At 41.7% G+C, this 13,282-nt stretch overlaps 1 protein-coding gene across 16 annotated transcripts in view; it reads left to right on the top strand.

Annotated features, from left to right (window-relative positions):
• Positions 1 to 13,282, top strand: part of caskin2b (CASK interacting protein 2b) — a 121,884-nt gene that overhangs the window by 48,548 nt on the left and 60,054 nt on the right. For all 16 annotated transcript variants that reach the window (XM_087245358.1, XM_087245356.1, XM_087245354.1 and 13 more), the window contains exon 3: positions 12,618 to 12,669. In XM_087245358.1, the coding sequence (XP_087101484.1) occupies positions 12,618 to 12,669 (52 nt within the window). The remainder of the gene's footprint in view (positions 1 to 12,617; positions 12,670 to 13,282) is intronic.

Here is a 13,282-nt window from a genome sequence, read left to right as displayed (position 1 = left end):
GGTTTGTCTTTGCCTTCTGGAGCAGAAGTGTGTTCTGTCTTTCACTGTAGGATGGTATCTGTGTTGTACCACTTACCAAATCCATAGGAAGGCCAGGAGAGATGAGCAAATCTTTGAAGATGGCTTGGAATTTGGTGTCCTTGCGTAATTTGAGGCTGCTTAAGAGAAAAGTGTGGATTCCCAACACCCCTGCTTCTGGTTTGGGATGACACAAACTGGAAAAGTGGCTCAAAAAAGGAGATGCATTCTTGCATGGAGAAAATGACATGTAAACAAAGACCACCAAAAGACATGCTAGGTGAACCGAGATGGGGTTGTCTTTGCCTGCTGGAGCAGAAGAGTGCCCTGTCTCTTAATATAGAATGGTATCTATGTTGTACCCCTTAACCAAATCTACATGAAGAGCAAGAGAGATGAGCAAATCGTTGAAGGTGGCTCTGAATTTGTGTAATTTGAGAATGCTAAAGAGAAAGCGATGGTGCGTTTGTCTTTGCCGATGTCTAAGATTTCTGCCTGTTCATGTGGGAAAAGAGCCCAGATGTTCAGTGATTGGCCAGAGGAAGTCTTGATGACAGGATATGGATGTTACCTAAAGCAATGTCTAGGGTTCCTAGGAAAAAAGCCCCATTCCTTCCTCACTTTCCTGTGATCTCATGCTTCCTGTCAAATGATCAAGCAAGTGCTTAGAGAACAGTTTCTGTGGAGACACAAGCATTTGAAACGTGGTTGCAGGTAGAGCTGAATAATACATTGACATAAAATCTGATTTGCAAGAATCAAAAAGCAAGAGAGCATTCTTGCAGGTTATGCATGTCAGAGGTTAAAAAATGTTGAGTGACGTATATTGTTTGAGAAGCCAAATAATTTCACAGGACTTGTTTTAAACACTCGACTGAAGTTATGAGTGAAATTTGAGTGAAAACAATATTATATATTGTATTTGCGTGTACCTTTAGGTGCGCTGGGGTTCACTGAGAAGCTACGCTAACAGCTGTGGTTATCGCAGAATGATTATCTGCAAACTGGTGAAAGCTTTTGCTATATTTTAGGCCGTACTCACACTAGGTACAGTTGCCTCGAACCGGGCCAAAGCACGCTTGTCCCCCCTCCCGTCTCCCCCGACGGCCCGCGCTCACACCATATCGGGCCTCGGCACGCTTACGTCATCGCTGCTGCGCTGTTCAGTAAGAAGCGCTCTCTATGGCAAGCCTTTTTAGCATTTAAATCTTTGTTCTGACTCCATAAATATATTTAGAGATATCTCTAATTATATTTTGACTAGTCAGAATGACAATTAGAGATATCTGCAATTACAATTGTACTAGTACGAAATCAGATTGGAGATATCTGCAAATATATTATGATTAGTCATATTCCTCCATTGACTTCCATTGAAAAATATTTGCAGATATCTCTAAATGAGTTTTGATTAGTCACAATTGTAATTAGAGATATCTCCAAATGAATTTTGACTAGTCATAATACATTTGGAGATATCTTTAATTCGTCATATTTAGAGATATTTACAAATATATTTGAAGATATCTCTAATTAATTTACTAATAGTCAAAATACAGTTGTAGATATCTTTAATTGGATTTTTGACTAGTCAAAATTAATTTGGAGATATCTCTAATTACAATTGTGACTAATCAAAACTTATTTAGAGATATCTGCAAATATTTTTCAATGGAAGTCAATAGAGGAATATGACTAGTCAGTCATAATATATTTGCAGATATTTCCAATCTGACTAGTCGAATTATAATTATAACTAGTCAAAATATAATTAGAGATATCTCTAAATATATTTATGGATAGTCCGAACAAGGTTTAAATGCTAAAACGGCTTGCCATACACTCTCACCCAGTAGCACAGTGGAGATTTCTCTAGTTATATCGTTTCAGTCGGTTTGATATGCAGTCAAATATTTCGCCAAACAGTCCTTAGGGATGCGGGGACACGCAGTCAGATATTTCACCGGACAGATCCGGCACTTTTGGCGCTCATAAACAATCATAAAGCTCTCGTGCTGCAGGAATGAGGAGGTCTGCTGAAGGCGTGCAGCTGTCGTGCTGTGAGGAGTTCTCGTCTTTAATAATCTACGGCAGTTTGCGATCACTGAACAGTAAGAATGATTATTAATCCATATGAAACAACCCCTTAAAAGTCACGTATCGCTTTCAGTTTCGGGCTTTGGCGCGTTTTGCACACACACAAGCGTACCGCGCCAAAGCCCAAGTGAACCGCGCTCAGGCCCACCTCTTCCAACCGGGCCAGGGCCTGCCAAGTGAACCGTGCTTGAGCCCGATTCAGCGCACTCACACTTCTCAAACGATCCGGGAAACAGGCCTTGGCACGGTACGGATGGCATAGTGTGAGTAGGCCCTTAATTAGCTTGGAAAACGAAAACCCTGACTCTGTAGTAAACACTGCTCCATCTGAATGCATTTGCTAGAGATTTACAGCTGATTAAAGTGCAGGGACATAAATGTCCTGCTCATTTAAATGGGGTCCTCATATATTTTTGGCTATATTGCCTGCTTGTTTTCTTTGCCGGGTGTCTCCTTGCACCACAGCAGGGAACTAAAACACCCTAGTTTTGTGAATGAGAGTGTCAGTTTCCCAGCTCTGAGAGGGTATAAAATCCAGAGTGGTAGCTGTCGCCAGCCTCATTTACACAGTCGATAAGAGGACCAGGGGAAGTGTGCTTCCCCCCTCTCCAAACACATAATCTCCCAGCACAGCAGGCTTTCCATTGTCAGGTCAGGAGTGCTGGAACGGAGCCGTGAACTTCCCGGAATCTGCCACCTCTGACATTCTGCTGAAAGTTTTCAGACCTCGCAGATGCGAAGCAGTCCACCCCTTCCTTTGGACCGCTTTCCTTCTTTTTAATCAAGTAGCTGCTCGAGTAGCTATTACGGATGAGGAAGGCTGTCAGTCATTAAGCCATTGTTTCAGTGGATTATTCTGCTCTGGTGTGCAGGAAGGAGCTTATGTAACGAAATCGAACATCAAACATTCTGCTCAGAGATCAAAGCGGCACTTGTTTGCAGGGTACAGCACATGGGTGTTGCCTTATTCATTTTGATCCAGTGCATCTAGTGCACCTGCAGTAATCAATCTACCAAATAGGACTAGGAGTAGGAGCTCTTGAAGGTCCAACAAGCGAGATTTATCTAGCATATCTTGCTTGGAAGCTTCTAGAGATCCTGTAGACTTCAAGTCCTCCTACGTACAAGTTGACAAGTCTTAATAATGACTTACTTGTGATAAATCACAGAGTTTTGTACTTGAGGTGCAAGAAATTTGCAGCAATTCTGTATTGAAACTGCCAACCACAAGAGTTGACTTAGCAACGATGAAGAATTCTGCCCACTGATCTCTATTTAAAATAATGATATACATACATCTCTATTATGAATCAGTGATTTTACAATGTTTTATTTACATTTAGCAGACACCTAAGTCCAAAGTGGCTTACAACCATGAACGCATACCCTCAGCAGTTGGAGCAGTTGGGGGTTCTGTGCGCGAATGTTATGTGATACAGCACTGGAAAGCTGAGATTCTCTTCTTTATGCCAATCTTTGAATTGTATAAATCGGATCAGCGTATCAAAAGTTATTAAACATTTAAGAGCAATACTTATTTTTAGCCGCGGGCGGCTGTCTCGGTCTTTAAGGGTTAAAACCGTTGATATGCAATTGTTCATGGTATGATAATCGTGCACGTTCAAATCGTGGTAAACCGTCATACCGGTATATTGTTACAACCCTAGTGTGTAATATTTTGCACACTTACACACTTACTTGTAATATTTGCGCTGTTTATGTTTCAGATCGAGTACAATGTCAACTCTGTGACTCCAGCCGGAGTAAAAACCATGAGCCATGCTTTTTCCTCTGGGTGTGTGTGTTTACAGCTTGGCTCCAATGCATTGTCAGTTATAGTAGTGAAAGGCGTTGGCTGCTCTTTTGTAGATGAACATATAATTGTGCACTTTTGATATAAGCTGTGGTTGCCTAAATGTAGTTTACTTTCTCACAAAAGACTCACGTTTACAAGCCTCACTCCACAGAAACATGCAGAAAACTCGATGCTTTCAGTGCAAGAGCTCGATTCTCAATCGTGCATAGTCGAGCAAAAAATGACCAAGTGCATTCTTGTGGCGTAAAAACCAATCTGACTTATGCCTGCCGCTTTTAGCTTGAAAAAATAAGGAGTTATTCTAAGACTTGCCAGTGTGGTAACCGAAAGAGGAGGCGCTCTTTCTTGCTCATAAACGGCATTAAAAATAACTTGCTTTGCTTTCAGGAGGAACGTTTTAGAGTGCGTTTCAGGGGGGGGTGTTTTTAAAATGGTTTTAATCAATGAATTTGGTCAAAAAAGGCTGACAGATCAGATCCATACTTAAAGGGTCATGAAACACCAAAACACATTTTTTGAGCTGTTGACAGTCCTATATGTGTCCCACACTGCTAAAAACACTATTAGGACACCTATATTTCACTAAAAAGTGTAAATTGGTTGTTTTTGCGTTATTTCAAGCAAATTCGTACTTCCTGTTTGAAACGAATTTTTGAAGCTGCGTCACGGTCATGAGATAATAGCGTGTATTCCAGCGTGCAGACTGGACGTCTGTGCCAGAGTGTGTCTTATTACGTCTTACAGTGTGCTGCATTAATGCATGAGTAAAGCTTAGTTCAAACCAATCAGCGCGCTCTATTGTGCTACTTCATTAATATTCATTACTGTCACAGTGTTTAGACGACAGAGACGCCACGTTGTGTTGGCAAAACAAGCGTGAAGTGTTGCTTTTATAGTTTGCTGCAGTTCAGTTTTGTTTTCATTTTCTCTCTGTGAGAGCTCAGACTCACGTGTGGATTAACAGTGTACGCGACGCTCCACAACAATAACTTACGTGTCTAAGGAGGATTATTGTTTACCTGAGAGCTGTTCTCATCTGCAAACGCTGAGATCCGGATTCGCTTGTAGTCTCCTCTTAATACAGACGCGGCTCTAGTTGCTGGTGATTGTCCTGTCTCTACAGATTTGGTAAGTGAGCGAGCAGTGCTCTTTGTTTATTCAGTTTGTTCGTATCGAATTAAGTTAACTATTGCACTGAGTGCAAACATAATTGTGACCGGAATAACACACGCGGCTTTCTGACGCTACCTGCTGTGTGCATCTAAGTTTCCGGGAAATGCGGAGGGTTTTTTTTTTCTCTCATTCGCCGTGCGGTATCAAACATTGCATGAAAAATACACGCTTAGAGCAGATCATCGAATCAAATATCGCGTTTGTCGTGAGGGGCATGAATGAATTTTCTGAATGAAAGAGCCAAACTGCAGTTAAAGTCCACCATTTAATAATTTGGCAAATAATTCGACTACAGATGTCCATGTAGGTTAAACACCATCACTTTCTCGTGTGTGTATTTTGACTGAAACTCGCGCGTGCCCAAATAGACACTCCCACACCCTCCCACTTTAGTTCCTCCGACACTCCCCCCTAAACAGAGCTGGACACGCCCACTTTTCAGACTTTTTCCAAAGTAGAGGTGTGAAAACACCCTGCTGAAACGAGGGGGTTTCTTGGCCCTTTAAAGAACTGTTTATAGAATCAATAAAAATTATATAAGGTGGTTAATTTCCTTAAGTTTCCCATCCTCGAGAGTGAGCTGAACTTCAAAGCTTCTCGTTATATGTGAATGGTAACTAGGTTTCATTAAGACCGTGTAAATTAACCGCTCCTGTGCATCGTGGGGCTAATAGAGCTTCACTTCAAAGGGTTTTTTTGTGTTTTGGTCACTTATGGTTGTGACAGCTTCATAATAAGGAGAGCGATGGATTGCCACTCCGACTCCGCATCGTGGGTGTATCCAGTGTCTGTGTTCTTGGTCCCATTCTACCCCAGTGCCCTCACTGTCTTGAACTTCGACCTGGCAATACAAACACTGATTCACCTTTAGGCAGACTCTGTGGGTTTCTGTGAGGTTCCTGTGGTCTGCTTGAATTGTTTGGCAGCACTGGGAATGGATCTGGAAATGAAAGCTGGTGTAAAACAGAATTGATTCATTTGGAATTGGCAATTTACAAGTTCTTAATGCAGTTTGATCAATTAAATGCAGCAGATTTGCCTTCGTTTAAAACATTAACAAACCATAATCATTTCAAATGTTTGACTCTGAAACTGCAGAGCTTTTTTTCTTTCAATTTGTGCAGATAAATACAAGAACTACAGTAGAAAAAGTCAACAACAAAAAATCAGCACACTGCTACTTTAGCTCTCAAAAGACAAATTCAGTAGGACAACGTTTCAACCTACATGGTCTTCAGGTCATATAGTCAAACTCTACACATCACACCTGCAAACAATGATCACCCCAAAGTGTCAAAGCAGCTTAAAGGGTCACGAAACACCAAAACACATGTGTTTGAGCTGTTGACAGTGGTATATGTGTCCCACACTGCTAAAAACACTATTAGGACACCTATATCTCACTAAAAAGTGTAAATTGGTTGTTTTTGTGTTATTTCAAGCAAATTCGTACTTCCCGTTTGAATTAGAAGTGAATATCGTGTATTCCAGCGTGCAGATTGGACGCCTGTGCCAGAGTGTGTCTTATTACGTCTTACAGTGTGCTGCATTAATGCATGAGTAAAGCTTGGTTCAAACCAATCAGCGCGCTCTATTGTACAACTTCATTAATATTCATTACTGTTACAGTGTTTTGACGACAGAGACGCCACGTTGTGTGCGCCAGAGCATGTCAGGGGAGGAGCGGGAAAAAATATTATATGATAAACATATAATTATTAAGTTTAATTATTATATGTATTTTTATTATTTTTAAACGTTTTAATTAAACAAAGCTAAAAAAAAATAATACGTCAAATATAAGAAAACCTTTTTTACCCAGAAGGCCATAGCTGTGAATTCGCTTCTGTTTGGCAAGCCCGCCAATACAGGTATATGCCTGCTAATACAATGGATCGGTTTCTGAGACCCCCCGATTCAAAGCCTTCAAGTTCAGGGCTTAAACCCAAAAGACGACGATATGATGATAAGTATTTGAGTTTAGGATTTACGTGGACAGGACCAGCTGATGAACCACGACCTTTATGTGTGGTTTGTCAAGATATTTTGGCTAATGACAGCATGAGACCCGCTAAACTTCGGCGACACCTTGAAACCAAGCATGATCAGGTAGCAGGAAAACCTCCAGAATTTGTGTGTGTGTGTGTGTGTGTGTGTGTGTGCGCGCTTGTGTGCGTGCGTGTTTGGGAGGAGGGGGGCGCCAATGGATAAGTTGTGTCAAAAGGGAGGCCCACTGTCTTAGACTTTGAAAAACCCTGATTTAGGGAAACTCCTGAGGTAAATAAGTTAAATCTCTGAACATTAATATTAAACTTATATAAAATGCTGCACTTGCAACTCCAATCGCAATAACTTCTGGGACTTCTAGAGTGAGCCCAGTGCTTAAGTCTGCATCGGTGCGTCCTCGATACCAAGAACACATCCAGGAACTTTCATGCGTCCTCCGTTCTTGCGGTCTTGAGTTTTGGAACTGAACTTTAGCAGTTGATGATGGCATTACACGAGAACACGAGGGCACAAGATCGCTGAAGTTTGAGAACCCCTGCCCTAGGAGTTCCTCAATATGCTTTATTGCATACTTAAATTCTTGTGTAACATCATCATCAACCATTAGAGTTCAGTTCCAAAACTTAAGACCGCAACAATGGCCGATGTGTGAAAGTTCCAGGATGTATTCTTGATATCGAGGACACACCAATGCAGACTTGAGCACAAAACTTGCTCGAAGGCAAGGCATACATGGCGTAGAGACGCAGGCAGACACACACGCACACAGAGAGACAGTGAGAGAGACACGAGGCTGTGGTGATGAAGTGAATGGCTGAACTTCATTACACACGTGCACACGTTTTAAAACATGTTAAACTTGTAAACCTCACTCTTGATCACGTCTGATGATGATTTATGATCCTAGCAAACTGAACAGACCTTTTATTTCCGGTTGCTTTGCGCTCGTCTTGTCTTGTCGATATGAGTATAGGCATTACTATGGAGACATGTTAATGTGCGCAGCTGTCAATCAATATTGGTGGGCGGGGGGATCACACTCCTACGTAAAGTTGCGGTCGATCTGAAAACCGCTCCAATTGCTCCACCGTTTTTATGTTGTTAAATTTGAAAAAAAAATGGACTGTGTGTGTTTATATCAGCCCAATATGACTGTCTATACACTATACTTACACACATGTATGTCTAAACAGCTTGAAAAGTAGATTTTTCACCATAGGTGCCCTTTAAAACCTGTTTTATTTCTGTTGTGCAAAGTATATTTGTAAGGTTTTTGTGCATGTTATGTATATTGAAAAGTGAAAAAACAATATGTAATGTTTAAATAATTTCCCGTTAAAAATGCGTGTAGGTCATGTGACCATCAGAAAGAACCGAAGATCGCAGCGTCTTATTTCTCACAGGAATCATTCTGTGTTCTTGTGGTCTCCCGAGTTTGTTCTTCCGATGTAACCTGCGAAGACCACTCTCTCCACAAGAACACAAGTCCGTTCTCTGCATTCCTGGAATTGAGAAACAGCCAAGATATTTAATGTGTGTATATAAAACGCTTTCCTCTGAAGTAAAATTGAATCTACATCACAAGAAATACAGTACTGTCATTGGATTTTTTAAACCCTTGTGATCACAATGCATGAAACATGTAGGGAAGTCTGGGAAAAGATTGATTTATGAAGCAAACAGCTCATTGACTCTAATGGTCGTAAGACACAGTCCATGTCCTGCATTGACGGAAATGCCTCCCTGAAGGGCCACAATTGCTGAAGATCAAAGACTTGAAGATCACTATTGAGTGCTCTATTATTTTCCATCCTCCTGTCAGTTTAACGCTCCCTCACCCCCCTGAGTTGGCCAGTGAGGTCACGCAGAGGTCGGAGGTTAATGAAGTGGCCTTTGTTGTTCACAGGAAGAGACAGTGTCGTTTAGTCCAATACCTCCTAGTAAACTAACAGAAATCTCAGGCCCTGTTTACACTGATGCGTTTTAGTTTGAAAACCCATACGTTTTGCCACGGTTACGCCGGATTTTTCAAGCACCGAAAACAGAGCGTTTTGGAAACGCTGGAGAGGCCGTTTTCATTCTGAAACGCTGCTGCTGCTCCGTCTCAGTGTGGATGAGGGAAAACGGAGACATCTGAAATGGAGGCGGGGCTGCCGAGATTCCCTACCTGATTGGGGCTTTTATGTCATTGCGTATCCTTCCCTTATTCGTTAAGCCCCTATCACATGACTATAACACATGGCTTTAATGCTACCGGAAGCCGGCAGACCAGCCTTCACTGTAAACAACAACATGGACACAGAAATGGGAACGTTGTTTGCACTATTGTCAGTTTTAGGCGCCATTGTGCAGTTATTCATTTGTTACGTTTAGTAACAACTCGACTTCATCTTCTGTCCACAAAAACACCTCTCTTGCTTTCTTTGCCATCGCGTTCATTGTTCAACCGGCGTTTGTTGACTAACGATAACGAAATGCCGAGCGAGACGCATGCTTCCTGTTTATACTAGAACGCGCATGCCCAGAGTGCGCGAATGGTCACGTGATATATGTTTTTGGTGGCGTAGTGTGGACGGAGATCTGTTCAGAGACGCTAGGTGAAACGCTAGTGTGGATGCGGATTGTTTTTGATCTAAAACGCCGTTTTAACCCTGCTGAAAAATCCAGCTTAAACCAGCGTAGGTTGGTTGGCTGGTTTTGCCTGGTCGACCAGGCTGGTTTTAGAGGGGTTTTGACCATTTCCAGGCTGGTTTCCAGCCATTTCCAGCCTGGTCTTAGCTGGTCATGCTGGAAAATGACCACCTAAAACCAGCTTGACCAGCCTGGTTTTAGCTGGACATAGCTGGTTTTGGCTGGGCTCCCAGCCTGGCTAGACTGGACAAGCTGATTTTAGCTGGCCATCTCCCAGCCTGACTAGCTAAGACCAGGCTGGAAATGGCTGGAAACCAGCCTGGAAATGGCCAAAACCCCTCTAAAACCAGCCTGGTCGACCAGCTAAAACCAGCCAACCAGCCTAGGCTGGTTTAAGCTGTTTTTTCAGCAGGGAAAGCTAAAACGCACTAGCCTCAGAGCTTCTTGTCAGGTATCTGTGTGAATCCCAGACTACTTCTGGGCTCTCAGATGAAAGACTTGAGTAGACTGGCTAGTTTCTCAAGTCTAGTGTGTACCTGAAAGTTAAAGGTCCCTTGAAATCAAAATCAAGTTTTCTAGATGTTACCCTCAGTGATATCTATTAACTAGTGTGCTCCACAACAGTGCCAAGATTTGCTTTAAGAAGATATATGTAAACGTTTTTATGACGTCACCTCATACTTCAGGTTCTCATCTAATCTGCTGACCAATCAAATGCTCTCAAGTGTCTGACTTGCCCTGCACCCTCTTCTCATTGGCTTTTCATTTGATGCTCTTGAGCTTGACCACCCTCACTGGCAGAGATGTGATCTGAGACTCTAATCCAATCAGAGCTCTGTCCCTTGTCCCGAACAGCCCCTACATACTAACTTTAGCCAATATGAGCCTAAAAAGAAGCGACTTAGAAAACACACCAAGTAAACTAGCTTGACTACAGCTTACCGAATGCCCAATGTTGCCCTTTTCTTGTAACACTTCCAACTCTCAATTCATTTTAGCTTTCACTGCTAAAGAATGGCTACTGTGTGATCTACATATTCTGTATCCTCGAGGTATTAACAGAAATGTACAGCATTCAGTGAATGAAAGACAGTCTCTGTAAACACATGGACCTTTCATTTTGCTTCATGTGACAAATCAGCCATGAGCCTTTAGGATGCAATCTCTGGAAACAAGAGACTGAATTGATTTACAACCGCAGACACAGATGTAACTAGAAATGGACGTTTCCGGTAGTCTTGCATCTGAGCTTTGGAGACGCAATAACACATGGTACTAGAATATGCATACAAGTCATAGGTTTCATACCAATCACAATTGAATGATGCTGAATACAAAGTCTTGAAGTTTTACGCTAGTCCCTATTCGACTACAAACAGACTTTGGTTGGAAACGCATTCATTAAATACAGTAATTCTGTATAAAAGCCACTAAATAACCTCTAATCTCTGTCAAACATGTCGTTATTGTGGGATTTGTTATAACCAGTGCTTAATTTATGAATTGCGAGTCTCAGAAACAGATCAAGGTAACGGATCTGGTATGTTACCCTAGGATGGAGAGCAGGGGGGGGGATTGAATGACAGAGGGGTGTCGCGGATGAAGGACGAAAGTGAAGAGCGAGGGGTTGTTGCAGACGATAGAGGGTTAGGAATGCACGGAAGAAAGTGAACAGCGGACAGGGGAGAAGGGCGGGCATCTGTAAAATAAGGTGCCGGATCAGATATCAGAGGTGCCGGATCCGGCGTGTTCCGGCACAAATTAAGCCCTGGTTTTCAACAAAGTGTGTCCAAACAAAGCATTCATATTTAAAGCACTCAGATTAGGATAATTCTAGTTGTCTACCACATTTTTACATTCGCATGCTTTCCCATGTGTCCGTAAGCCATGTAGCATGAGTTTGTTCAGTCATACTAAGAGTCCTCGCAATGGTCATGGAAAAGGAAAGGTAAAGGAAATTGACTCTTTTATTGACTCTTTTTACTCCATTATTTGATGAATGCATTTACTCTACTGTCACAAGCCCAAACCTTTCGAATCTAGCATATACATAAACAAATATACCTTATTCACCTTATTCTCCGCTGACGAGCGGGCGCTGCCATTTGAATCTTTTTGGCTTGATACTTCCGGTCTCATTCACTTCCATTCATTTTTTTGACGTTAAAAACTGCTCGTTACGCTGCTTGATGTTGCAATTTGATATTTTCTTATTATATTATTCTACTTGGTCTGTATAGTCATGCAAACATTTGTTTGTAAGGCAAGTAGTTTCTGTCATTTTCTGCAGTTTATTATTCATAGTCATTTCTCCCATAGGCGACTAAATCGGAAGTTCTAAGACAATCGTGAAAACAGCCGCACTTCCGCATTTTAGAATAAGGTCAATATGACCAAAACAGAGCAATTCAATGTTATGTTAAATATAACATTGGGCCGACAGGTCACAAATTTCATGCGACACGTACAAATTGTTTGAATGCTCATAACTATTGTGAATGCAGTAGGTTATAGTGGTATTGTGGGCTATATAACACAAAGTGTTGGCTATATAACATTGGCGGACTGGAGGAAATAATATGGATGTTGTTTTCCTCCAGAAAACCTTTTACAAAAATAAGCACTTTCAAGAACTTGTGTTTTAAAAAAGCAGAAGGGTCTCAATGAAATCAAAACATACAGTAGGTGACCTTTTAAGCACTGATTTCAGTGCATGTTAATATACGGTAAACCGTTTTTCGGATGACCACTCGGATGAAAATGTTGGGGAATTGATGTCAAATTTAGCCTTGGTTGTTTTGGCGTAGTTTGGAAGTATCAGCTTTCTTCATCTTCACGTGTAGCTGACGTATGTTTTCTTTCTCTTGTGTTGTAGAGTTACTGGGCTCCACCAAGCGGCTGAACATCAACTATCAGGATCCAGACGGGTGAGTTCTTGTTCTGTTGTGGGGGGAATTTCATAAGAAATGGACATCCAGGACAAACCACAGATTTACTGAGAATTGAGGAAGTATTGGCTTAGAAAATTAGCCGAAAACCTCCAAAAACATGCAACATTTATGCCTAAATGTTACCTAAATAGGAAAATTGTGACATCATTTACTCACGGTTTGCCTTGCACACCTGAGAATGTAGACCTTGTTGATATGCAGTGGTTGGAAGGTTGAGCCACAGTTAAGTCTGTACTTAAAGGGTCACGAAACACCAAAACACGTGTGTTTGAGCTGTTGACAGTCGTATATGTGTCCCACACTGCTAAAAACACTATTAGGACACCTATATTTCACTAAAAAGTGTAAATTGGTTGTTTTTGCATTATTTCAAGCAAATTCGTATTTCCGGTTTGAAACGAATTTTTGAAGCTGCGTCACGGCCATGACATAATAGCGTGTATTCCAGCGTGCAGACTGGACGACTTTACCTGAGTGTACCGTATTACATCTCCGAGTGTGCTGCATTAATGCATGAGTAAGGCTTGGTTCAAACCAATCAGCGCGCTCTATTGTGCTACTTCATTAATATTCATTACTGTCACAGTGT

This window comes from Danio rerio, chromosome 3, assembly GCF_052040795.2.
Source record: "Danio rerio strain M-AB ecotype USA chromosome 3, GRCz13ab, whole genome shotgun sequence".
NCBI lineage: Eukaryota > Metazoa > Chordata > Actinopteri > Cypriniformes > Danionidae > Danio > Danio rerio.
This window is presented reverse-complemented; position numbering and strand designations above follow the sequence as displayed.